The sequence below is a fragment of the Pungitius pungitius genome, chromosome 15 (assembly GCF_949316345.1).
Source record: "Pungitius pungitius chromosome 15, fPunPun2.1, whole genome shotgun sequence".
Classification (NCBI taxonomy): domain Eukaryota; kingdom Metazoa; phylum Chordata; class Actinopteri; order Perciformes; family Gasterosteidae; genus Pungitius; species Pungitius pungitius.
The window spans coordinates 7,236,513-7,262,705 of record NC_084914.1 but is presented as its reverse complement, the minus strand read 5'-3'; the positions used below and the strand labels follow the sequence as shown (position 1 = coordinate 7,262,705).

Below are 26,193 nucleotides of genomic sequence, written 5' to 3'. Positions count from 1 at the left end.
CACTGTCATTAGAACACAGTTGGCTTTGACATGCTAACATATGGTTTAGCTTTTAAATCACATGTTGGCAAGTCAGAGTGAATCATTTAAGGATTCGTTTGATTACAAATTAAAACAGGAACGCAACACGCCTGACCTCACCAGGAAACCTTCTTGTTGTTTTTGGCTTAACGAGACGTTAGCGAAAGACACAGATACATTTAAACTTGCAAGCTTCATTATACAACGATAATATTTGATCATTTTACAGTGATTACGGCAAAAGTATAAACAGACAACTAGCTATCTATTACACATTCAAAATAAACTTTTCTTACCTTTCAGCCCTGTTTTGGGCCCAAATCCCGAGGTAAATATCTGGAACTTTAGTCACTAAATGTTCAAGCTAGTTGCTAACTTTGTCAGTTTTCTGTCTTTGTCATGTTTTTATTAAAATGTCCAATGTGCAAAGCTATCAAATTTAAACTAATTAAAGATCTAGATTTAGCAAAGCCAATTCTTCAGGATACTTGACAACACAATCAATTTCCTTTAACTGACACTTGATAGATGTTTGGCCCTTACACACACACACACACACACACACACTCGTACCAAACTGCCCAAACAAGAGGAGATATATGTCCTTCCCCAGAGCTTTTTGCAGGTCTCCTGCCTGCCGAGTGAAGGTGTGTTCCCAGCTAATATCAACAGTTGAACCGGTGAACACATCACTGAGGGACGGGAGTAAATGGTGTGTGATAGCATGTAGCATTCTCCGACCACTGCTGAGGAATGTGAGCAAGGAATTTACTGCACCTAACGGGGATGCTTCTGGTCCATGTGTTTTTCAGCTTTGAAATCCATTGAAACTCAACCTGCACACCGATTCATCTGAATTACAAACAGGAACAAGACCTAACATTTCATGTGTTTAACGTTTGCGCAAGTGCTGCACGGATTTTAGCCATAATCCTCAAAAGTTTCAGTTTTAGGCAGGAAAATCTCATTTTATGATCAAGTTAAGAGCATGTATGGCAAAGTCATTGCTGTATATCCAAACAGGCTTACATAACACTGTTTGGATGTCAAGAGAAACGGATCATGCACGGATTAGAGCTCAAGTTGAACGCCAGAGTCTCCAAATACTTGTTAAGTACCAGCATGTTGTTACGTAGTTACACTAATGACAAGGCTAAGCTTCTGTCAGACCCACTTTTGAATAATTGTTTACAGACCTGCTTCCATAATTGAGACAAATATGAGCATAACAGTTGGATGTGTGTGCTCACACTGCAGACTGCATAAAAAGATCCACATTTCTGACAGTCGAATGCACACTCTGACTCACACCTGCAAAAATCTGCATCACTATTAACAGGATCATATAGGAAAGGATCCATGTAATTTACCGGTGTTTGTGTTAACTTGCTCAGAGCTCCAAATGAGCCAATTTGTAGTGAAATCCACTTCATCTCAGCAGGCATGCCTGCCTGACACGAGACACAGTTTGGTGGTTTTGCTGGTTGTTATCAACCATGCAATTACACCCCTAAATTTCCAGAGTCCCCTGGTGAAACATGCATTAATATCTGCTGACATGATTTTTGGTGAAACCGCAAGAGATCCATGCGCCTCGTGTAGAAAACCAGAGTGCTTAGCGCAGGCTGTACACAGACCAGAGAGAAATCTCACTAGTAAATCTAATTTTCTGATGTTCATGTGCAGTATTTTTCACATGCCGGAGTGCAGCCGGGATCCACGGCTGCCGTTCAAGCTTCTCCTCGCAGAGCTCTTCCAGAGACGTGATTGGACGGTGGGAGAGCCAATGGGCAGCTGAGCAGCAAGTTATTTGAACTCTCCTCACACAACTCAACCACACCGGACAACATCCTCTGACTTTTAAAACATCGTTCTCTCACAAGAGTCTGCCATCATCTGTCTGCTCAGCCACTGCTCTCGTGGGCACGGAAAGAAAGAAGAAGAAGGAACATTTTTAACCCTTTTCTTTGTATTATTACCTTTACATTGAGTGCATCCAGGATGGGAACCTGCTGCTTCTGTTTACATCTGGAAGTCGACTGATGCACCTGTTGGTCGAGGAAAACTCTGTATGTTCAACAATGATCAAGGTTGCTGAGATGAAGTCCGACACTCTTCTTCATTTTGAGGACCACGTGAGAGCAGAGGAGAGGAGCAGACTGAACTGTGTAAACCTGCCGCAGAGCAGTTTAACGGAGGTGCAGAAGACAGACCTGCGGCGATGCCAGAACACCAGTGGTGACGGCTCTCCTACCAAGTACAGAAGATACGGGTATGCCCTTTTTGTCTGTGTTGGAAGTATGGTTTCGAACGGGCGGCTGTAAAATGTGTCGGAAAATGCAGCAGTTCAAAGAAGTATGAAAAAAGTGAATTCTCTAACCTGACAAAATGTCGTGCTAAAAGGTAGTTTTTTATGTTCTGCCTTCACATACTTTACATTGCTGAAAAGTTCTTTGCAGTCCTTTTGAAATGTCAGTCACACACAGAAGTTATTAAATCTGTTTCATGTGTAAGTTTCGTATTGAAACGGAAGGAATTGTGGGGGTGTCTTTGTGAATCTACGAGGCGACTTGTGATTCCTCCAGGTCTCGTCTGGGTGGGGTCAAAGTTCGCCACAAGAGACAGGTGCTGCAGGACATGGCCCGACCGTTGAAGCACTGGCTCTACAAACACCGGGACAACCCTTACCCAACCAAGACTGAGAAGGTCCTGCTGGCGTTGGGCTCTCACATGACGCTGGTGCAGGTGAGAGAAGAGCTTGTGCAAGAAAACATGGACGGCCCGAATGAAGGAAAAAATGGATTTTAGGGATGTGTTGGTTTGGGGTTTTGGGGGTTAAAATAAAGCCAGTGCCCTTCTATAACAAGATGCATCTGTGCAGGTCTCGAACTGGTTTGCTAACGCCCGCCGAAGGCTGAAAAACACAGTGAGACAGCCGGATCTGAGCTGGGCCCTGAGGATCAAACTGTACAATAAATACATCCAGGGAAACGCTGAGAGACTGAGTGTGTGCAGCAATGACAGCGACTCTGATGGTACAGGCCGCAGCATGCCTTTATGCCGTATTTAAGTTAGTTACTACTTCTTTAGATGGAATCACTGTGGGGACTTTATCCCAATAAAATGACTACGCTTCCTTTGCTGCAGATGAAGTGTGTCCCTTACAAATTCCTATCAGCCAGTCGGACTTCGGCAGGTCATCTTCCCACATGAGCCTAACCGAGAAGCGCGGCGGCATCCTCGCCATGGCGGACTCCGCCAACAGCGATGACGGCGTGTCGCCTCCGTCCAAGTACAAGAGCAGTTTACTCAACCGCTATCTGAACGACACCCTGCGGCACATGATGGCGGCGAAGGCCGACGGCGTCCCGTCAGCCCACAAGAGGAGGAGCCACTCTGAGGCCTTCAGCTTCAACGCGTGCGATCGAGACGCCGTCTCTCCGGCGTCGTCCTACGAAACGGAGGCCAACTTCGTCTACCGCATGGGTGAGAGACGCCACACCGTTAGTTGAGAGGAGCATTGAAAACAAACTCTGCAATGGACATGTCTAATGTAATCTGAGAAAGCCCGTAACGCTGCACGATGGAGGGTAACTCGGGAGGAAAATGGATCCCCCACTTGCACAGGAACCATGAAAGCATATTCCTTGTTGATTGCAGTTTATGTTGAATTCGAGGCAAAACGACACTTTAACAACCTTGCGTCCCCTCTGGTTCATATTGAACACACCACAGCGTACAGTAAAATAAGAACAGACCGAACAGAAACTTCCACATGGCCGCTCAGAGCTCAATGTGCATTAAAAAAGATTAAATTATAGAGTTACTGCGAATATGGGAGGGAGTTTGACACCTGGGTGCCCTTTTAGGCCTTAAGGGAGCCCAGCACACCGACAACACTCAAATCAGTTAAAGGGATAGGAGCCACAACCTGTATAAACATTTCTAAGAACGACTCATGCAGACGCTGAAATCCCTCATTTTAAAATTGGAAGGAGCACCCGCTGGCTGCCACTTCACACCGCAAATACGATTCCCATATACTAGAATGTGGCATTTGTTCCGCTTCAGCTTCTTGCCATAGACGAAAGGCCCAGTCCGGGCACAAGGACAATTACAGAATGTCTGAGACTTTATTCTTCGCAGGGTGAGAAGAGGGAACCTCGGCCAAATCTAGAAATGGAGCAGTCTGTCAGCAGAGCACCGACGACGTCTCGTAGAGTAACTGTCAAAGCCGCCACTCGTTTTTTGACACGAGTCAGAACGAGATCACTAATATCCATTTGCCCCCCCCCCGTTGCCTTTAGTTTAGAGGGTGTGGCTTTGCTTCCCTGCCTCATGTGTGCTTTGGCATGTGGCTTCTCCTATTTGTTGATTCCCCATTCAAAATCAATTTAAATGGACTTTATATTGTAAGAGATATTTTTGAAACCAGTTCTACTCTTTAGCATATTTCATCTAAAAATTCATATTATAGTTACTTTTTTTATTATTTCCAAGCCAACATTAAATTCAGGTCCCTGTTTCAAGACAAACATTTAACGGACATTGTGACCGGTCTTTGGATCTGTATCGGGGTAACTCATTGTGAACTCCAATTGGCCCGGAGATTGGTTACAGGGTAATACATCATTTTAACAGACTTGTATTTTATTAACTTTGACATGTTACACGTAGTGTTTTTTTAGATTGTGCTGTCACTAGCCAATCTATAGGCTTCACCGTGTTGATGACGGCCGGTTGGTTTGAACCAACCAAACAAAACAGATAATAAGAGAGTTTCAGAGATCCTTGACTTATGCTAAGCTAAGCTAATCGCCTGCTGGCTGAACCTTCACACTTCACACCGTAAAGATTTTTGAGACGTGTCAGTCTTTTCTCGTCTGGCTCAAAACAAAGGCGCAAATAAGCGTATTTCCCAGAAATGCAAAACTATTCCTTTGAACATGTTATTGCACTGTTTCTTGAAATGTTTTTGCAAACTTTTAATGCATCCCCGCTGGTCGCGTTAACGGTGTCTGCAGCCACGTACAACTCCTCTGTGAAAAGTGAAGTGGAAAGTAAAGCTGCCAGATTCATGACGCCATTAACACGTTTATACTCCACCCGGGAGACGGTCAAAGCGTAAACCTCGACTGATGGGCTACTAAGTGATGCCACTACACGGCGTTTTGAAAGGGCGCTTTACGCGTATTCAGTCTGAATACCGCGGGCGGTGAAGCACCGTGGAATCGTGGGACGTCGCGATTCGCTGTTGCCTGCAGGAATGTCAGGGCGTTCAGTGCGGTACTCGCATCCACTTCAGTGTTTCGCTCAAAAGGCCCGGAGGGCCGTAAATGTGACCACACTTGTGTTTTATTGGAAACAGAGCGACAAAAAACATACAGTACCAGTCAGAAGTTTGGACACGCTCTCTCATTGCATAGACTGAAAAAAGGTGTCCAAACTTTTGACTTGTACTGTATCTGGACAAACGCCTCGCTGGGTTTTCCACTCATTTTCTTTCCAGATGAAAACATGCGAGGGGTCTCTTAGTAGTGAATACACAGTAACGTTGTATCGGCATTGAGGAAGCAAGGTGTTACGATATTTTCTCAGCACACAGCTGTTTTGCATTGTTGATCCCAATGACACACCTTTGAGATGGAGGTGTAAACATGTTATTTTGTAAACATTTGAATACACTTGTTTCTCCCTCATTTCTCTTAACTAAATATAAAGCCGGAGCCAGCAGTCTGTTACCATTAAGCTTAGTAAAAAGAGAGGGCTAGCCTAACTGTTTTGGGCTGATTTGTTGTTGTTTTGACATTTGAGTTGTCTTTGTACGGATGAAACAAATGAGATAACCCATCACACTGTTAGCATTAGAGGCGCAGCATGTGAATTCAGCTTTGTTCATTCAAGCAGAGAGACAAGCTGTTCTGCAGCCGTCTTGCTAAGCTAAGCTAACCAGCTAATTGCTATATTTATATTTAGAGAGGGTTTGATAAACTCTGATATGAAATCACAAAAATGAATCCCTATGTAGGCTAATATAAAAAAAGGTCATTACCACTTGTCAAATTTAGTAGTGACTGATTCCTGCAATCATTTTGAGACTCACCAGAGGTAAAACAATGTTTTTTCTTGCAAATGAATACACCAGAGGCATTAAATAACTTTCTTGGCAAAGCATAGCGAAACAGCTATAGAGAATGATACTAAAGGATGTTCAGTAGCTCAAAAAAATAAAACAGCAAAATGATATTACTATCAACAACTGGCCTGGCTAAAGAAATTAGAAACAAGGATGTGTCGGGCTGTTAGCATTGAAAGACTGTGTTTCACATCGGGCCTTTAATTTCCCTTGTCGGTTTCTCTCTGAAGAAAAATTCTCTTTTGCTTAAATGAAAAAAGGCATTATTTCAAAACTGAAATGGAAAATATGTTATAATTCACAGACATCAAATAGGGAGTGTGCATATACTGTAATACTACCCCATAGTTATTACTTTTTCTTTTTTTTTAAAGCCAGATGAACTATAGTTTAGTTTCGGGGCATTGTGTAAGTGAAAGAGCATTTCTTCTTCTACAGATGAGGTTCAAAGGTTTTCAGTCAAAGTTCACTTTGAGCTCAGGCCTTGGGCAAAAAAAGATGGAGATGAATAGGGGAAGTTTCTTTGGAAAGGAATAGCATGCGGTGGATCAACTTTATAGGTGCTAGCAGAGCTTTGGAAAACCGAAAAACACGGTCAGGGCCCATGACACATTGCAGATATTGTTTATTTTAGGAGGAAAAAAAGAGAAAAACTACATTGCATTTATTTTGGCCAGAGTAGCTGAGTGGTGCATTTGAGTGAGTCCAACCTTTCCTGCACTGTAAAACGCATCCAGAGAGACACACTGGATAAGGAGCAAAGTGATGCAAACTCACAACACTATTCTGAGTCTATTTGCAAACAGCGTGACATAAACTGAAAGAAAAACACATGCACTAAACTAGTGCAGATGCACACGAACACACACATCGATACTCCCACACGTGCTGCAAATTTAACATACAGTCAGAATATCAGCATTGATTGCCCTGTGAACATTCTGGGTTTGCAATTTCAATGCTGTGAAGTAATGTGAATAAAGTTACATTTGGGTGAGTCCTTTTCGTCTCTCTTTCAGACACAGTGGACTACGCTTCAGCTGTATGTGAAAGGTATGTGCAATTATCAACCGCTCCATCCGCAATCGAATCAGCTGTTTGCATTTTTCAACCTTCACCAGCTTAAAAAACAGTACTCTGCGTAATCCCTCTCTTGAAACTGAACCACCGCCTCTAATTCATCCGCAGCATTCTGGCTGTATATCATAAGAGGAAGCAAATCCACAATTCCTGGTTTGGATTTTGAAAAAAAAAAAAAAATGGCTCTCTGGCTGATTTGAGCCCTTTTTTGACAGGGAGCAGCAGCAGCAGCAGAGAGGAGGCGATCCGGGCTGGAGGGAGATCCACGCCGCCGTGGCCCTCACCAGCCTGGCCCAGGGGCAGAGCTGCAAAGCGGACCAGATCGGCGGGTCGGGGCCCGGACCGGGCCCGGGCAAGGGCTGCACCCGGGGGCCCCCCTCGGTCACGAGGACCACTGTCACGGACGGGACGTTTGCCGGGGGGCCCACCGGCGCTCCGAGGCCCGCTGCCACCAGCCGCATCATCCAGAAGTCTTCTCATATCTCCGAGGTCCAGACTGTTAACGTGCCACTAGCCAACAGCGTGTAGGCAGGCGAATAGAGCACCTGGTCTGTCCTTACGTATGACACCACATGCTTGGTGCCTTGCAGCCTCAGATACTTTGTAATGCTGATAAACTTTGATATTTTAAATCATTTTTATATAGAAAAACCAACCTAATGCAGTTTAATATTTTCTAGTGTTGTTGTCTTCCTATTGTCGTCTGTTGTCGTAAGTTATATTAACTTCCATGAGACTGGATTGTCATCCAATGCTTAAGTTTGACAGCAGCTATTTGAATAAAGCCAATGTGAAATCTTTTAACCAGTCTTCTGATGTAAATCTTCACTTTGCAGAGGCTGCAGCTGCTTTCTTCTGTTTTACTGAACTCTATTTAGTGGGAGTTTTAAATTGTGGGTCTCACAGTTTCATAATATACTTTTAATATGTACTTTAAACAGAACAGGTGGCATAGTGGCCTAAGCAGTGAGACTGCAGTCCTGATGAGCACTTATCCAATCCCAGAGCGGGACTCACATAGCTGGACATTTTTCATATTTGTTGAAAAAAAGGTCAGTAAATTGCTGCTGACATCTAGTCGGCAAATTGGGTGTGTAGAAGCCAAAGGTGACCAAAAACAGGGCGTTAAAAATATTTACCAGATCACAATGAATCCAATTTACAGTGAATGCTTGTGTGGATTAGATTGATGTTTTAAAAATGTTTCTTAAATATTGATTCAATAATATAAGTGCGAGAATAACACAATGTTTATTGGATATTATATTTGTAAAAAACTTATTTTATAATTTTTTTAATGGTAGCTTTAAGAAATTTTAATTTTGCAACATTTCCATCAAACTAAGATCCATCAGGCGTTATTAAAAACTAGTAGAAAAAAGGTATATATAAAAACATAAAAATGTCATAAAATGACAGCTTTCCTGTTCAAATTATTTTCACAATATTTCTCAAATCACTGCAAATGTTGAAAAAAAGGTTCCCAAATTCCATCTAGAGGTCCAACACTATTTTTCACCACCCGACTTCATTAAAACTATTCCATTAGTTAGGAAACCAACCCATATTGGCAACACTCTGTATGTGTTGACAGGCTTCTGGTAGCTGATGTAATTCTCATCTAACTGTGTCCAACAAAAGATTCCTAAAAGTCTTGTTAAAGCAGCCTTTTTCGAAGAAACCTCATAAAGTTCTGAAACATATTTTAATGAGTACAACCGATGTCTGTCTAGGGAACAAAATAGCAGAAAACAACATTATGATTATGGAGGCACACGACTGTCAACAACTTTTCGTATTAAAACATAACGTCGGATATTAAATGACAGCTCAGGAACCGTCTGACCTCAATATGGGGTCATCTGCCAAAGACGCATGTTATTGTCAAGATAGCGACCAAAATGAGCTGAGGGAGAGATTGTGGACCTGCGGCGAGCGTCCCACATCTGGGGGACATCCCGACACCCAACATCAGCTTGTAAGCACACTCCGTCTTCTGCAAATCATTTACAAAAACAAGATTGCCAAGATTTTTTCCACTCTGGCTTTTGGTTGAGAATGTTGTCAGTCCTGCATGTGCAACAGGCCAGTCATCAATAAACTATTATGGAAAGAGCACCTCACCCCCGTTTTCCACTGTAAAGCCTCTTTTTGAATCTCAAACTGCAGTCAAACAATAATCAGTCGTGAGGGGACGGCATCTTGAGGTTTTCATTTATTTCAGTTTGAAACGATACAACTGTCCATAAACCCAACTCCATGTCATTCAATGTTAAGGCAGATATCAATTTTAACAAGTCGCTGAATATGATTCAAGTCGGCGCACGGCAAAAGCAGCAGAAAGAAGTGAAGGAATAACGAGGTCATTTCAAACGAGAAAAAGGAATTCAAACAAATAGCAACAGCACATCAAATGAAAGTTGGGGAAGCTCTTCTACTATAATGTGAGAGAAATGCCCTCAATAAGCCAACGGGGGACATCACATGGACCACAGCAGCACACAGAAACCGATGAATAAACCAAGGAAGAGAGCAGGCTCAGCGAGGCGAGCTGACACTAAATGTGCAAACCGCTTGCTTTTCTTAGGCAAAAGAAAGCTGTGAACTAGAGTGAGTAAAGGACTTCCTACTGTAAACCTCGTACTTGTGCTGGCCGAAGTGAGACGTCGTCCAGGTGAGACGTGCAAAGACAAAAGCAGGGTTCAGTTGCAAGAAATCTTCCAGACGGCTACTCGTCTTGCATACATCGATGTAAATGGGAAGAGAGGAGAAAAACAAAAAGGACACTGTTTAATTTGGAAAGCCTCCCTCCATTTTGAAGCTTTAACAGTAAAAAATAAAGTGGAATGGGTCAGCGGGGTCTTATGTGGTAGCATTTAGTGTCGTGGTGCATTATGACAGACACATGAAAACAAGCTTCTCCCACCACTAGTAATGTGTTATTTATGCATGTTTAAAAACACATGTCTGCTACAACATTTTAACATTCGAATAAGACATTTACACTTTTAAGCAGAGCTCTTTTGGGGACTTCGGTCTTGATTATAACAAACTATTTGGGGTAAAATTGTAAAGCTGTGTACTGTAACCTACAAATTGGTTCATGTAATTAGGCACTGCTACGCTATTACCCTGATGCCTTAATGCACAGCAGAATCACTGCTGCCAATAAGTGCAATTTGAACCAGACGTGCACTCGTGTGACGCACGCCTGGTGGTTTTTTTTTAGTCGATTTAAAACACTATACCTCCTCAGGCAAGAGGGTATTTTTCGCATGATCCTTTCATTCATTCATTCATTCATGTTCTAAACAGAAAGCAGTAACAGATGATGGTCAAAAAGGAAGCGTGCCGACAGCCAAGTCCATTCGACGGACTCCCCTTTCTCTCTGCTTCTGGTCTGTAGTCATTCCTGTTGCTTTAGCGCTTGTTTGCTCGGGGTCCGGTTTCAGGGTATGGAACAGTATCCTCCACATGCCCGGCCACTGCCCTGCTCCTGGTCATCCAGACGGACCCCCTGACTGTGGCTCTCACTCTGCCAAAGCCCCGGAGTCTGGAGGATCTTCTCCACAAGCTCCTCGAAGGCACACTGGACGCCGTCCTTTGTCTTCGCACTGGCCTCTGGACAAAGGAGAGAGGGTCACCGAGATTTAGAAGATCAGCAGCAACAGAAAGCTGGTACGACCCTTGTCAAATGTTTACAAGAAAAGAAATAAAGAAAACACTTTTTAAATCACAAACACCTTTCTTTTTATATGATAGTAACTCATGGCAAAGATTTTTAAATCTGTTGATAAACATGACGTTTAAAGTTTGAAATGACTTCATATTAGTAGTGAAGACATCCTACAGTTAATTAAATCCACGACATCTTCCTGCCCGGCGCTTTTCAAAACCCCGTAATTTAGCCGTTCTAAAATGGAAACTCCATAAACGTTGACACAATTTCCCCGGAGATGACAATCAGGAACACATGTAGACATGGATCAGATGAATGAAAGCCCGCTAGATTGTAATCGCCGTGCGGTTCTTTTGGAGTGGCCGCATCTCTTAGCGCAAAGTGCCAAAGGAGCAAAAAGAACGCAACAAACCCAAACTAAATGCATTGCTCACTAAGGGATGTCTTGAAAAAAAAAAAGAAAAAGAGTCGGACTCTCTAGTAAAGTACAGCACATTTATAGTGGTGCTACAAATGAGGTTCCATGTTTTGGCTCTATTATTTTAAGAGACCACTGTTTGATTTTGATTTCTCCGATGGATACTTACCAATAAAAAGCATGGAGTGTTTTCGAGCAAATTTCAGCCCTTCATTTCTGTCCACTTCATGGTCGTCCTGAAAACCAGATAAAACATCATCAAACAACATGATTTGGCTCAGTGTGGAATACACCTGGAAAAGGATAAAACGCCATGTGAAGTAACACCAATGGACGGAGGATCCATTCATTAAACACATGATTTCTGGTGTGTGTGGTTATTTTTATATTTTATCATATATTCAAGCAGAAGGTATAAAACCAATCTTCACATGAAGACCAACTTTGAGCTTATATTCTGGACAGAATTCCAGGAATGTCGGCCTGACGCGACAGCGACAACTAAAGCTTGCATTGTACGAGTCAAACTGACGTTAACAGCACTCACCCGATCTATTTTGTTCCCAACGAGCATCTTTACAATGTCATTGCGTGTTGTGTAGGTTTCCAGTTCATTCAGCCAATTTTCAAGCTTCGTGAAGGTCTCGCGCTTCGTGACGTCATAAACTGTAAAAAACAATCAAAAAGAGGAAAAAGGACTGAGTGGGAATATTTCACCAGAGTATGATGACATCTTTTGTTTTCATTAGCAACACATCTTAAGAGGATCTTAAGAGCTACCCAATGGCTGTTGATTCACAGTATTGATCCAAATTAAATGATGGGACAATGTGTAGAGTAAGTGCGACGGAAAGCAAAGAGTGGATAAGATTCTTTTACCGGGTGGGGAGTTTATCATGACATTGTGCTTTATGATTTAGCTGTTTACCAAGAATGACTCCCTGTGCACCGCGGTAGTAGCTGGGTGTCAGGGTGCGAAACCTTTCCTGTCCCGCTGTGTCCTGCAAAAAAGAAAAAGACACTTTAAATCAACGGCAGCAAAAGAATCCCTGACTTCAGAGCAACAGGAACGCTAGCCAGCTCACAGACTCTGACAAGTGTTCCCGATAAATCTGCAAGGTTTCGGAACTGTCCAGCAGTGATTTTCTATGGAAATAAAAATAAACCTTAAAATTACGCAGAACCTTTTTATGCAGTTATTAACTAGCAGAAGGATTTTGAGACCCGTTTTCCTCAAACACAAAGACAATCGTGAGGGGTATTTGGCTGTAGTTTAAGGCCGTAGTTAATGGCCTCGCAGTGGACGTTGTGTTTTTCATTGGACTTTAAGACTTCAGGCCTCCTTCAGTGATTCTGTCTGTGCAATGACGCCATCTTGTGGAGAAACCCCGCACTTCACAATGTTGTTATCCCAATCAAGAATAAACTCTAGAAGAAAAAAGAAAAAAAACACCTAATGACTCCAGTCTTACCCATATGGCGAGTTTGGCTTTGTTCCCATCTATTGAGAGTGTCTTTACTTTGAAATCCACACCTGATCAGCGACGAGAGAAAGAGAGCAGAGAAAGGGATGCATTTTAAAATGATGTTTACGTCTGTGTGTGTGTGGCTTATTTCTGTGTATGTGAGCGAGTCCAAAACCTATAGTCGCAGGCTGCTCAGGGTCGAAGGTATCTTCTGTGAACCTCAAGAGGAGACTGTTTTAGGGAAACGAAAAGATACATCCACAAATAAGTTGGCATACAGTACAAACGGTGTTTGTGGGTTGCTTAAAAGGCACATACAGCGTTATATATGGTACGTTAACCATTAACTGATGCTGAGCAGCAGCATTTCTTTATCAAAACCACCAGTTACATAAAAATACCAGTTACATACAAAATATAAAATACAAGTTTCTACACTGACTAACTTTACGGGAGGTTGACGTCATCAGTCACCTAATGGTCAACTGTTAACAATGGCCGGCAGAAGAGGGACATCGACAACATTAGCGGCTAACTGTAGCAACAACTGCTGGGCAATGGGGGGGGGGGATAAACTTAACTTACATAACTAGAAGAATGTCAACATTCACGCGAGGCTAGCTAGCAGCGCGCCACAAACACAGACGCACCTGGACTTTCCGACTCCGCTTTCGCCAATTATCAACAGCTTGAGGGTCGTCAACACGTCGTCGTCCATATTCGCTGTGGTAACTGGTGTGACTTGCAGTTGTCGACGCTTTTTAACGATGAATTGCACTTATCTTTTGTTTTTTTCAAACCAGCTCTCGGCTAGCAGCTCCGCTGACAGCCTGCTGTTCACGCAACTTCCGCCTAACCTTCGACGCGTGACGTCACGCAGGTCCACGTTGGTTGAAAAAGAAAAGAAACAGAAGATAACAAAATAAAAATTGAATTGGTCATCAGTATTTCAACATAATTGTATTGTTGTTCCCTTGAAAATGAGTAGAGTTTTGTTTAAATAAGAAAAACGATTTAATTTAATCGAATGAAAGAATAAAAACGTTATACTTCTGTTTTAAAATAATAAATATACATCGTTTCATGTGTTAGTTTTTTTTGTGAATTTAAAAAAAAGCTTTTCATGTGGATTATAGTTTGTCCTTGTTTTATGTACATGATTTGTATATTTTATGTAAAGCTACATACCCCGATGCCATTGTTGGCCAGTTTACCCTGAAGCAGATGGCGGATGAGGGGTTAGAGTGAAGTCTACCATAGGAAATTACTTTCAACTGACTGGTAGAAAACAAAGAAGGTAAAGATCCATGTTAGTTTAGGTCTTTGTTCATTTGCTAGATTTCATCAATCCTCAAGGACCCATAATTACAATGTTACCCCACCCGTGAGAATGAATCACCTGAGGGTTGAAGCAAATGAAACCCTTGACAGGAACCAGTGAAACATACAATTATCAATCTATTGTTCTACAATAGACTGTTTGACTGAGACCCTCCACACACCTCATCAGTCTCTCTTCATTGCAGAGTAGCCAACCCTGTTATTATGTAAATCTCATCTCATGGAGCAGCAGAAAAGAGTGTGAGGCACAATAAATACAGCCAGTCGAATGTAAGTCTTTTTTTGCAGTCATGGCCAGGCTGCGCACAGACTGCATAGAGAGACCTCTGTGTATGTGTTATGAGATGATGGGTCATTTCATCGGTTCTCACCCCTGGTGGTTCCTGATCGCCCCGCTGATAATCTCTGCCGGTTTGGGGAGCGGATTTTATCTCCTGGAGGACAGAATGTCAAACAATATCGAAGAACAGTTCACACCTGTGGACGGACCAGCCAAGCTGGAGAGGCACTACATCCAAGAAACCTTTCCAACAAACGACTCCGCGTTTTCACGCTCAAGACTGAGCACGGATGGGAGTTACGCAACTCTCATAGCTACAAGCGGCAGGAATATTCTGACTATGGAGTCACTCCAGTACATCCTAGACTTGGACCTTAAAGTTAGGAGCATGATAGTTTATTTTGAAAACCGGTCATTTGAATATGCAGATGTTTGTGCTGAGGTGATGGGATCCTGCACCTCAAGTGACATTTTAGATATCATCCAACACAGTGCCGACAACATAGGCACAGTAAATTTGACATATCCGTGGTATGACTCTGGCTTTAGGAACGTTCCTTTATTTTTAAGTCTGGGGAGCGTCAAGTTGTACGAGGGGAGCTCACTTGTTGAAAGTGCTGAAGCCATACAGATCCATTACTATTTACGTGAGGACAACCAAACAAGGACCGGACTTTGGCTGGAAAGCTTCATCAATTTGTTCGCAAACAAATCATCAACTTCCATTCAGGTGAGAATAACTTTGACACGCTACTTTGCCTTCAATTAAATGCTTTTTGTTACATGAATAACCGTCACCTTGTAATATTTTGTAGGTATCCTACTCCACCTCCATGTCGATGCAGTGGGAATTTATGAAATCTCCATCATCCGTTATCTATTTGTTTTCCATCACCTACGCCACCGCCATCACATTTTCAATTATTTCATGTTGGAGGTTTGTGCAAAGTCAGCGGAAAATGTTACAAGATTTATTTTGTAGGATGGGCTCTTTTTGATCTCCCATCTTCTTTCAGGTTGGACAACGTGAGGACGAAGGTGTGGGTGGCGTCCTGTGGGGCGCTCGCCACGGGTCTGGCGGTCCTCAGCGGTTTTGGCGCGCTGTTGTTGCTGGATCAACCGTTTGTGATGACAGCGGCCTCCTGTCCTTTCATGATATTAGGCAGGTTCTGTTGAACATATCGGGTCTATGAGGTCCTTTCAAAACAACATAACTTCCTGTCACCCTAAGAAGCAAAACAAATACATTGACATCCTGATAATAATTATTTTTTGGTATTTTTACACCAGATGTGATGGCGTTTCACAATTTTGACCTTTGATTGAGTTCATAGTACCTTTTTTCACGTCACGCTGGATCACCCAAGCAGATTGCAAAACAGGAAAGAGCTAAAATCTCCTTCTCCTCTGACCCTCAACCTCAAGGTGTCGGCCTGGACGATATGTTCATCATGATCTCCTGCTGGCAGAGGACCCGCGTTCTGGACGGCGTCCCCAAGCGGCTGGCCGACACCTACAAGGGCGCCGCCGTCTCCATCTCCATCACCACCGCCACCGACGCCCTGGCTCTGTTCCTGGGCTGCGGCTCGCCCTTCGGTTCGGTCCGCTCCTTCTGCTTGTACTCCGGGGTTTCTATTTGCTTCTGCTACCTGTACAGCATCACCTTCCTGGGGGCGTGTATGGCTTTGAACGGACAAAGAGAGGCACAGAACAAGCACTGGTTGACCCGTGCCAGAGTACCAGAAGATCTACCGTCCCGGAGTTCTAAAGCCTTCAGCATTTGCTGTGTTGGGGGAAGCTACGATAGAATCACAGAGAAAGAGGCAACCGAGCCCTTGAGTCTGGTGTTCGAGCGCTTTTATGGCCCCTTTCTGACCCATAAATGGGTAAAAGCTTGTGTTTTTGTCTTCTACGCAGGCTATTTGTCCGTCAGCGTCTACGGTTGTTTCATTTTGAAGGAGGGACTTGACATCAGGAACCTGGCTTTGGATGATTCCTACATCGTCGATTACTACGACGATCAGAGGCAGCACTTCTCCGCGTACAGCTACAACGTGATGGTAGCGGTGAAGCATCCATTCCGCTACTGGGATGAAGATGAACAGAAGCGTCTGCGTTCGTGCATCTCAAATTTCGAGAGTCTAAACTTTGTGAACGGGACTCTAGCTTGGTTCCTTTCCTTTCTGCAGTATGCAAACACAAGCAATCTCCATGTTGGTTCTCCAGAGGCTTTCCACACACATCTGCTACATTTCCTAGAGCTCAATTCCATGTTCAAACAAGACATCAACTTCACCGCGGACAACAACATTCAGGCGTCTCGCTTTTTCGTCCAGACGCTGAACAAAACCACAACGAAGGACTTGATGGTTGGCCTCAGGGACACAGCGGAGACGTGTCCAGTAGAGCTCGTGGTGTACCACCCTGCGTTCGTCTACCTTGACCAGCACACCGTCATGATGGACAACGCCGTTCAAACCATCCTGGTGGCTGTGATTGTGATGCTGGTCGTCTCGCTGGTCCTGATACCAAATGTTCTTTGTTGCCTGTGTGTGGCTTTTGCCATTTGCTCAGTCATGGTTGGCGTGACAGGCTTCATGGCGCTGTGGGGCATCAACCTGGACTCCATCTCTATGATCAACCTGGTCATGTGCATTGGTTTTTCTGTGGACTTCTCAGCACATATCTCGTACTCTTTTGTCTCCAGCTGCAAGAGTGACGTCGACGAGAAAGCTGTTGACGCTTTGGCCCATTTAGGCCACCCGATACTGCAAGGAGCGCTGTCCACTGTGTTAGGGGTGGTGGCGTTGTCCATGTCTGGGAGTTACATCTTTAGGACCTTTTTCAAGATTGTGTTTCTTGTGATTACATTCGGGCTGCTGCACGGGTTAGTGTTCATCCCGGTGTTTCTGACTCTGGTTGGGGTCTGCGGGAAGTGGTGTTAAAGTGGAACATAAACTGGGCCCTGCGAGTGATTGGAATTGCCGCCGCCTCGAAAAATACAGCATCCACAGAAGAATTCTTAATAAGCTTTGTGAAAACGATTCAAATAATTCTTTTGCTATTTCTGTCATTAGTGCAATTATGATTTGAGTGATTACACTAGTGATAGTATTAATAAAAAGCTGTATGTGGTGGGTTAACATGTAAAGGGAAACACACCGGAGAAATTTCTTCTTTTTGGCTTTTATATTTCTCTACAAAGAACACATGTTAAAATACACACACAAGATATATTTGGTCTTCTATTCATTTCTTCAACCAAATAAAATTATTTTTAGTAATTAGCAAGTTATGTAAAACAAAAAAGTATATTCCAACTTACAGATCAAAAACACAAAAAGTTAATTTGGGTTTCTTTTTATTTGTCAAATGCACATTCATTTACATTCATTCACATCCATGGCATTGCAGACAGACTTCATTGTGTTCTCATAAAAACATCACTATACATCTATATACACAATGTCCCCATTACATCTTAATAATATATATACACACAGCTAAACCCCAAACAAAAAGTGTCTCAATGCAAAGCAAAAAACTGAAAAAGGTATCAACCTGAAGTACATATACCAGTAAAACGCTGTAAGAGATATATCATATGGGCTTCGGCATTCATACCTATTCACCTTAAAATTGGAACATTTCAGGAGGCATAACTGCATGTTTTTACCAATAATCTACGTAGATTATTATAAAGTTTAATATTACACAAAGACAGAAAAGGTAAATAGCAGAAGATAAACACAGATATATATATATATATATATATATAGCTCTGTACACGCAGCATAAATGCAATAAATTACATGAAGTGAGCCTTTTCAATTTATACAACCCAAAGTGCTTGATATACTTCCTCCTCCAAGAAAAAAATAAAATAAAAAACACTCAACATTCCCCAAAAGGCCACCATTACAAAGTACCAGGCACATATGCAGCGGTGGACAGGCATGTGTAAATGCATAAATATATACGATTCTCCATCCATCTGAGATACAAAGAATCCAATGGGAAGTCAAAGAGCTGCACGTCCTCGTGACACTTCTTGGTGCTTGTTTAAAACACGCCCGCGCTAGAAGTAGAGTGGTGCATGGCCTTGAAAACATACTACACAAATAACAAAAACAAACCCTGGAGGACAAATAGGAGTTGAAATGAAGTTAAAGTTTTATTACAATTGCACATTAGCTCTTTGGGCTAAGGATCAGCAAACAAAAAAAGGTAAAATCTTTTAACATTTACATAATTCAACATGCTTCTCATCTGTTTGAGGTGCCTAAATACATTCATGTATTATTTATTTCCTCCCTGCAACTGATTGACCTGAATAAGATTCTCAACATTTAACTGGTGAACCAGTTAAAACAGGAAAGCTACGATCAAGTGTCACATGACAGAACTGATCACAGAACGGGGACAGCGTGAGGATACAACGTAGTCCCACTTAAAAAAAAATGCAGACCATGACATCTCAGATAAACTGCTCATCGAGTCCGCCCCTCCTTCCATTACCCCCCCCCCCCCCCCACTCTACAAATGTTCCCTCTTCCCCCCCCCTGTTGCTACCCTGTCAATTGTTGCTGTTGCTTGCAAGGTTTCATTTGGCCTCCAGGGCTTTGCCCTCCAGGACCAGCCGAATCTCTTTGGCATCCAGAGTCTCATACGTGAGCAGAGCGTCTGCCAGGCTTTTGTGCTCTTTGCTGTGAGACTTCAGCAGGGCTTTGGCACGCTCATAAGACTCCTGGTGACGAGCAAGAGAAAAGATGGCGAGAAAAAAAAAGGTTTCACAAGGCTGGTGGGGTTAGGATAGTTTTTTTGTTTTTTTTCCCCCCAGAATCAAAAACATCACACAGACCTTCAATAACAGTCGCACTTCACGCTCCACAGCTGCTTGTGCCTCCGGGCTCTGGGCTGTCATGTCAGTGTAAGTCATCACACCCAGCTGGGAGACAGGGAGGGGAAACAAATACGTGAAAGTACAGATCACTGTACGAATACTTCGAACTAGAGGTCGACCAATAGTGGATTTGAAAGGCCAATATAATAGCAATAGTTTGAAGCAGGACAAAGCCAATGGGAGATTTAAAATGGGTCGAATGTGGTATGAATATTACTAGTTTAGCCAAAGCTTACAATCCTATTGACAGAAAGTAAAGGCAAAAATGTATTGTTCTACAAATTATCTTGCATGCAAAAGTTAGCATACCTTATCACACATTCCATATCTGGTCACCATCAGCTTTGCAATCTTTGTGGCACCATCAAAGTCACTTGATGCACCTGGAGAAGAAGAAATTAAGCCGTAACCACATCTCCTCATGTTAGAGAATAGAAAAAGAGTTTCCTACAAGAGTTTTCTATCACAAGAGTTTCCTATCACCACTGATATCGAAATTGAATCGAAAACTTTGGGAACTCGGCCTTACCGGTTGTTATGAACTCATGGCCAAACATGATCTCCTCTGCAACACGGCCGCCCATACTGACGTCCATCTGAGCCAGCAGCTGTGAGCGGGTCTCACTCCAGCGATCGCTCTCTGGGAGCATGGACACCTGGCAAGGATTTATGCAGTTTAGAATAATGACAGTTTGCACCGGACCTGGTATAAAAAAAATAAAAAAAACGTAACAGGTAGAGTTCAACCATTTAGTTTAGACGCTCAAGGTCTCCTTACATGTCCCAGACTGTGGCCTCTGGGCATGATGGTAGCTTTGTTAATCGGCATGGCATCTTTGGTGTAGTAAGCCACGATCGCATGGCCGGACTCGTGGTACGCTGTGATGAGCTTGTTTTTATCATCTATTTCTGCACTTTTTCTCTCAGGGCCTTAAAGAAAAGAAAAGGCATGAGTAACATCATTTGGTGTGAGTGTCAGTCAAAATAAATGTTATTAGAGTAAATCTGGAGATTGATATAAAACCAGAATGTGGTTTAGCAGGAAGATTAACTACATTTCAAAAACTGCAGGGAAACAAGAAAGGGGTCTGTCTTCTTCGCCTAGCATATCATCCCAATCACTCACCCATGAGGATTTTGTCTTTTGCAAACTCCAGCTCCTTCAGGGTGACCATGTCTTTGCCATCAACTGCTGCCTTCAGGGCAGCCTGGTTGACCAGATTTTCCAGGTCAGCGCCAGAGAAGCCAACTGTGCCCCGGGCAATGATATTGGCCTCAATAGCTGCAGAGATGACACACATCAACCAAGATCTCGCGGGTATCAAACGAGTCGGCCTAAGCCTCAGACGGGACGAGTATAGTAAGGGAACATTAGCAGCTTATGAAATATAGGAAAGCTCAGTGAAAGCTCAGGAGACCAAAGTCAAGCCCTACAAACAATTCTCAGATCTGATTTGCATTATTTATCAGAGCAATACAAATGAGAGAAGAACAGTGCAATAATTGTTTAGGATTAGCAAATGCCGATGTCACACCTGGATCCACTTTAATCTTCCTCAGATACCAGTTGATGATCTCGGTGCGTCCTTTCACGTCTGGTTTGGGGACAGTCACCTGCATGTCAAATCTTCCTGGGCGGATAAGGGCACTAAAAAAAAAAAAAAGAAAAAAAGGAGATCAGCTTGTTAGAAAGGGTCTGATTCTGTGTCCGTATCTGGGTCATTGCACCCAAAAACAGCCTCGGGGTGAGAGTCCATTAGTTATTATCCATGAAAGCTGGGCGTGAATGTGCATGTAAGCTCGGAAATTTTCAAGCAAGAGACAAACATACTTATCCAAAGCTTCCGGGAAGTTGGTTGCTCCAATGATGATCACGCCTTCATTAGGTTTAAACCTACAAAATAATGGCACAGGGTTGATGATACTCAGCAGCGGCTTTCGGTCTCGGTTTTTAAACCACAGCAACGAGCAATTCGTACTTCAAGTCACAATGCAGTACTTTGTTTAATCTTGTTTCTACCAACGCTGTACTGTATAGTATGCACTTGCGTTTTTGATTATGTGTAGTTGAATAACTCAACTGCGGAACACACTTGTTAAAGTTCTGCCCAAGCCCCAGGTAGCATATCCTTTTATTTAATTAGTATCAAGGTTTTGTATAATTGATATCTTTAAGATATAAAGAGCATTTTTTTTTAAAGGTGGATTATTTACACAATGGCATTATAAACACTACATTAATATCACATTTTCTAAAGATATTGTCATTACCAGATTATTGCAACCTTCCCACCCACCCTATGGCCAAATGTCCCTCTAATATGAGTTTAAAAAAATAACCTAACTTAATGCATTCATAAACTGTAAAAATGAAAAATATACATTACCCATCCATCTCTGCAAGCAGTTGGTTGATAGTCTGTCTGGAGTACGGGTGCATGGGAGACTCAATCCTTTTTCCGCCCACACTGTCTAGTTCATCAATGAAGATGACACACGGAGCATTGCTTTTAGCCTCCCCTAGAAAACAGCAGGACAAATACACATATTTACATATGTACCACAATATTCAGCTAAATCACCTGTAATGTAAGGTCACCTATTAGTTCTGGACATTCTGTCCAGTACTAATATTGTCTCAATCTGGAAAGGATATCTTTAGCAAAGTTTCAGAGAAGGTTAAATATTTACCTGGGATTAAAAAGGTTGAAAAAAATGTATGAAAGAAAATGCATAAATTTGAATGGTGCTTCCAAGGAAAGGTAGGTTAGCACATAGAATAGAAAGAGTGGGCATGTCCTTATTGAGAAGACTATTTTGACATTTGCGGGGAAAAAATAGGGCGGAATAATAAATAAAAATTCACAGCAATTACTTTTGTTGCCATAACCACATGGCTATCGTACAAGTAGAGGTCAAATGTACACATTGAGGAAGGAAAAAGGATCAATTAAAATAATTGTAAATATCCCACTGAAAAGGTTCCGGATGCGGCTGGCTCCCACTCCAACAAACATCTCGTCAAATTCAGACCCAGAGGCGTAGTAGAAAGGTACATCTGCCTCCCCTGCCACGGCTCTGGCCAGTAGAGTCTTTCCGGTCCCTGGAGGACCAATCAGTAGAACACCTAAAGTAGGGAGAGGCAAGGAGAAAAGCGTTGAGGAAGAAATAGAGAGACACAAAAAAAAGAATCCCAGAACGTAATGGAGGAAAACATAGCGGGAGAGATACAGATACCTTTTGGCAGCTTTCCTCCCAAGATTGTGAACTTCTCCGGGTTTTTCAGGAACTCCACTACTTCCTGCAGCTCGTTCTTAGCTTCTTCTACCCCTTTGACGTGCTCAAATGTCACATTTTTAACCTGGACAGGGTCCACTGCAGAGTCCAGGCCTGATGTGGTTCGGAACCGTACTATTCAAAATGGTTAGATTAAAGTTCGAAATCACACACATTACAGGCACACTGCTTGTTACTCAGGGATATAAAGCCACGGGTTGCATATATACAGTAATAGTGGGTCAATATATGCAGGTTAGAATATGCTGCTGCTGCTGCTGTTGCCTGCAAATAGCAGAAGGTTCATTGAAGTTCTTTTGTTTGGTTAATAAATGTTCAAGATGGGTGGATTAGTTTAACAGGCAAATGCTGGGCTTTATTATAGACATTCACATTTTGACAGTTTAGGTTTATGAAATTAAAACGCAGCTTTAGAATAGATGAGGAGACTTTACCCGATATGAAGGGGGTCTTGGAGAGACCGTAGAGCCCAACAAGAAGCAGCACCAGCAGGATTAGACGAGTCCTCCTGAGAGAGTCTGAAGCACGGAAACTAAACATCAGCCATGTTTATCGCTTACAAAGGGATAAAGGTTGTGTGACTTCATTTGAGTTTGTTGGCATTGAAACCTGCCTTGTGTGCGTCGTGTCAAGGCTTGGGCTTTCAGGAAACCCTCAGCGAAGCCCCTCTTGAAAGAATCCTGCTGCCCCTCGGGCACGCTCTTGTCCTTCGCCAGACTGTCTAGATTTTCAACTTCCAACCCCTTGTCCCGGGTTAGAAGACCCTGCAGTACAAGTTAAGAATCATCATCAGTACTCACGAAGCAACAACACACCTATACTTTAGCATCATATTCCCTGTCGAGGCCATCAGACCGGACGAGCTGTAAAAACTTAAGATGGCCATGCTCTGCCTTTATTCAGATTTCTGCATGGCCAGAACAGCTGGAGGCGCCTTTTGTGTGGTCAGGCAAGTGCAAAGGCAGCTACTGTCAACTTTTATTCAGTTTAAAGGGTGTAATGCAGGGGTGTCAAAAATATGGCCCGCTGGATGACTTTGCTAGGTGTAAAAATGACAGAAAGACATAAATTGCATGTAAGCAAGTAGCTGCTATTCCTAAAAGGTCCACTGGGGGTCGCACTCTGAGTGAGTGCATGTGTTAGTCCAGGGGGATCGAGACAGCGTTCCTCCAGGCAGCAGAAGTGGCTGCTCGACAGCGCGCAATCCCCCCCACCTCCGGTTGACTGGTCTGGCCAGCGTGACATCCAATTGGACAGTATGTGGCCCCCTACTTAAAATGAGTTTGACACCCCTGGTGTAAAGGGTGTGCTTAATATAATGAGCACACTAAGCACTGCATGCTTAAGGACTTACCTTCATAAAAGACGGTGTGAATGCTTCAGAGTCCAGGGAGCGGTCAGCAACTGACTGCAGTCGTCTAGTTTTGCTCTTTAAAGTTTTAAAACCTCTGTTTGGAACCCACACTTGAAATATGAGGCAAGCAGATGATGTTTAAACAGATAAAAAAGTATACGTTTTAACATAAGCAGTGTACAAATAGGCTACCAAAGATAATACTGACAATCAACTTGAATATTTGTTCTCTGTAACATTATGTACGATGTTGTGAAGTACCATACGGTTTGTAGCTCTAGTAATTCATTAGTAACAATGCCTTGGATTAGTGGCAACACATTATTGAGTTATCTATAGTTACCGGGCCAGTGCTGGAGCTCTGTGCAGACGGACTGGAGAGGCGAGGGCTGCCTCTTGAAATAAGACATGGGCAGTGCACCACACGAGAAGCCTGGGAACAGAGATCAAAGCTTAACTGTCAAACCTGAGATAACCTGGGGAAAAAGTGGTAGCAGAAGCCCTGATTGCTTGTTAAGGTTAGTTTGAAACATTTTACTCGACAGTGGTGTAAAATCATTGACATCTATTGAATGCTCACAAGCATGGAGCAGAGGTGAAACACAAGTCACACGCTAAAGCTACTACTAAGCTTTCCTTCTACAGCTACGAGTTACAGTATATAGTCTAAGGTGACAAACATCTGTGCTGGATCAGCTCCCTCAGGTCACCTCCACATCAAAAGAGAGAGAGATAGCATTGTCATTCCTGATTGAAAGAGATGGAAGAAAACACTGTTTACACCTAGGCAATAAAACTTTACAACGCGAGTTCATTGGGAAAATATCAAGATCCTGCATCACAAATCCTCCTGACCTAATGTTTGACCCCAAAGCACTATTTGGCAATTCTAAAAGGTCATAAACTCTATGTCCACTTTAACAGGGCCTTGCTCAAATTTCTATAACAGTGAAGTAGTAATCTTTGAAAAAAGGGAGTCTGGTGAAACAATATTTGATTCCTTTTGCGCGCTGTGAAGTCAGAAAATGTTGTGTTCATCCCCAAGATAAAATGAGCCCGCAAAGCAAAAGCCACTTATTGAAGAGGTCATATTTCCAGTATGGTAGAGCTGTTCATAACAACGTTGTACATTCTCACCATTCTTATTGTAGTAAAAGGAGTGTGTAGAAAGATGTGAGGTCCTCCAGGCGGTCTGTCCACCCGGTGGAAGTAGTGTCTCAGGTGGACTCCGGCATGGTAACACACGGCTCACCAGCTCATCCAGGTGCTGTGCTCCCAGGTCCGATAGGCCAAGCTCACGCAGACTCCACAGAGGCTGCACACACAGTTACATCACAGCATTTTGGAGATTTAATTTACAGCCCTCGAAAAGTTATCGTGGAATACGCTTAAATTGCATACATGGACTCGGAATAAAACGGTGTCTTGCTAATTACAGCTTATCTCCAGTTAATGTCGTACCTCTGTGCAGTGTAGTTCCGGGTCTGGAGCGTGCTCCTGGTGTTTTCCTGACTTGCGGTGGGCGGAACTGCTGCTGCTTCCCAATGAGCTCTTCATGGAGTGCAGGGCATTGATGAGGTGGCTGAGCGGCACAGTCACCTGTGATCACGTGAAAAAAAAAACTTAAAAGTTGGTGTTTCAATGTCGTCAAGATGTCAGCCAGCTATTTCTGAATGAAAGAGCATAAGCTCGTATCATTTATCGGATGACGTATCTTGTTAGGTAGCTAACGTTTACTAACCTTAACGTCAGTTAAGTTAGCTTCAGGTGAAACTTATCCCAACGAATCAGATATTAAATAAATACTATGCGATAACGATATTGACATATTCACTATGTCCACTGACGTGAATATGAAGGTCTTTTAAATCACCAAACTACAGCAAAAGAGTCGACAGCAGTCTGGGCCACTTTAGGAAACAAGCTGCGGTTAGCATCACATGCAAACAAGCGCGAGTCAACGGTGCTAATGTTAGCTTGGCCTAGCTGTTCCTGCTCACTTACCTGCGGTTGGACTGTCGTCGACAGAGAAAACATTTTGAATTCTCACAGGCACACAAAAGCCGTTAAGCTGCACGAGTTGAGCATCCGTCCTTGAGAGTTGAGAGGTCCGTATTTCTTCTAATATAACGTTTATTCCACCGCAGCTGTCATTGAAAGTGAAACTGCTAACTTCAGCCGTGGCTGAAAATAACCCGGATGTGACCTCTTTCGTAAC

At 43.0% G+C, this 26,193-nt stretch overlaps 4 protein-coding genes across 5 annotated transcripts; 2 read left to right on the top strand and 2 right to left on the bottom strand.

Annotated features, from left to right (window-relative positions):
• The first annotated feature begins 576 nt into the window (after positions 1–576).
• Positions 577–8,037, top strand: LOC119209497 (homeobox protein Mohawk-like). Its single transcript, XM_062557689.1, has 6 exons — positions 577–2,293; positions 2,607–2,766; positions 2,903–3,056; positions 3,169–3,507; positions 7,177–7,210; positions 7,453–8,037. Exons 1-6 carry the CDS (start codon positions 2,064–2,066, stop codon positions 7,763–7,765), a joined length of 1,230 nt encoding a protein of 409 aa, XP_062413673.1. The 5' UTR covers positions 577–2,063; the 3' UTR covers positions 7,766–8,037.
• A 1,400-nt stretch (positions 8,038–9,437) lies between these two features.
• On the bottom strand, positions 9,438–13,665 carry LOC119209498 (ras-related protein Rab-18-B). The gene is made up of 7 exons (XM_062557688.1): positions 13,451–13,665; positions 12,976–13,031; positions 12,807–12,868; positions 12,263–12,335; positions 11,882–12,000; positions 11,504–11,570; positions 9,438–10,858 (listed from the first exon to the last, which is right to left on the bottom strand). The coding sequence occupies exons 1-7, from the start codon at positions 13,516–13,518 to the stop codon at positions 10,686–10,688; spliced, it is 618 nt and encodes a 205-aa protein (XP_062413672.1). The 5' UTR covers positions 13,519–13,665; the 3' UTR covers positions 9,438–10,685.
• Positions 13,666–14,431: 766 nt separating this feature from the next.
• LOC119209783 (patched domain-containing protein 3) lies at positions 14,432–17,366 on the top strand. The gene is made up of 4 exons (XM_062557563.1): positions 14,432–15,151; positions 15,237–15,358; positions 15,438–15,583; positions 15,847–17,366. Exons 1-4 carry the CDS (start codon positions 14,432–14,434, stop codon positions 17,364–17,366), a joined length of 2,508 nt encoding a protein of 835 aa, XP_062413547.1.
• Positions 17,367–17,748: 382 nt separating this feature from the next.
• On the bottom strand, positions 17,749–26,193 carry LOC119209371 (ATP-dependent zinc metalloprotease YME1L1). 2 transcript variants are annotated; one of them, XM_037458657.2, is made up of 18 exons: positions 25,980–26,193; positions 25,437–25,574; positions 25,113–25,290; positions 24,319–24,408; positions 23,976–24,085; positions 23,235–23,385; positions 23,056–23,139; positions 22,562–22,735; positions 22,299–22,451; positions 21,712–21,844; positions 21,156–21,218; positions 20,860–20,972; positions 20,451–20,606; positions 20,103–20,254; positions 19,854–19,980; positions 19,634–19,707; positions 19,283–19,369; positions 17,749–19,168 (listed from the first exon to the last, which is right to left on the bottom strand). In XM_037458657.2, exons 1-18 carry the CDS (start codon positions 26,010–26,012, stop codon positions 19,025–19,027), a joined length of 2,160 nt encoding a protein of 719 aa, XP_037314554.2. In that variant the 5' UTR covers positions 26,013–26,193; the 3' UTR covers positions 17,749–19,024. The 2 variants fall into 2 exon arrangements, with proteins under 2 accessions (XP_037314554.2, XP_037314555.2); XM_037458658.2 differs by having other exon boundaries at positions 22,562–22,714.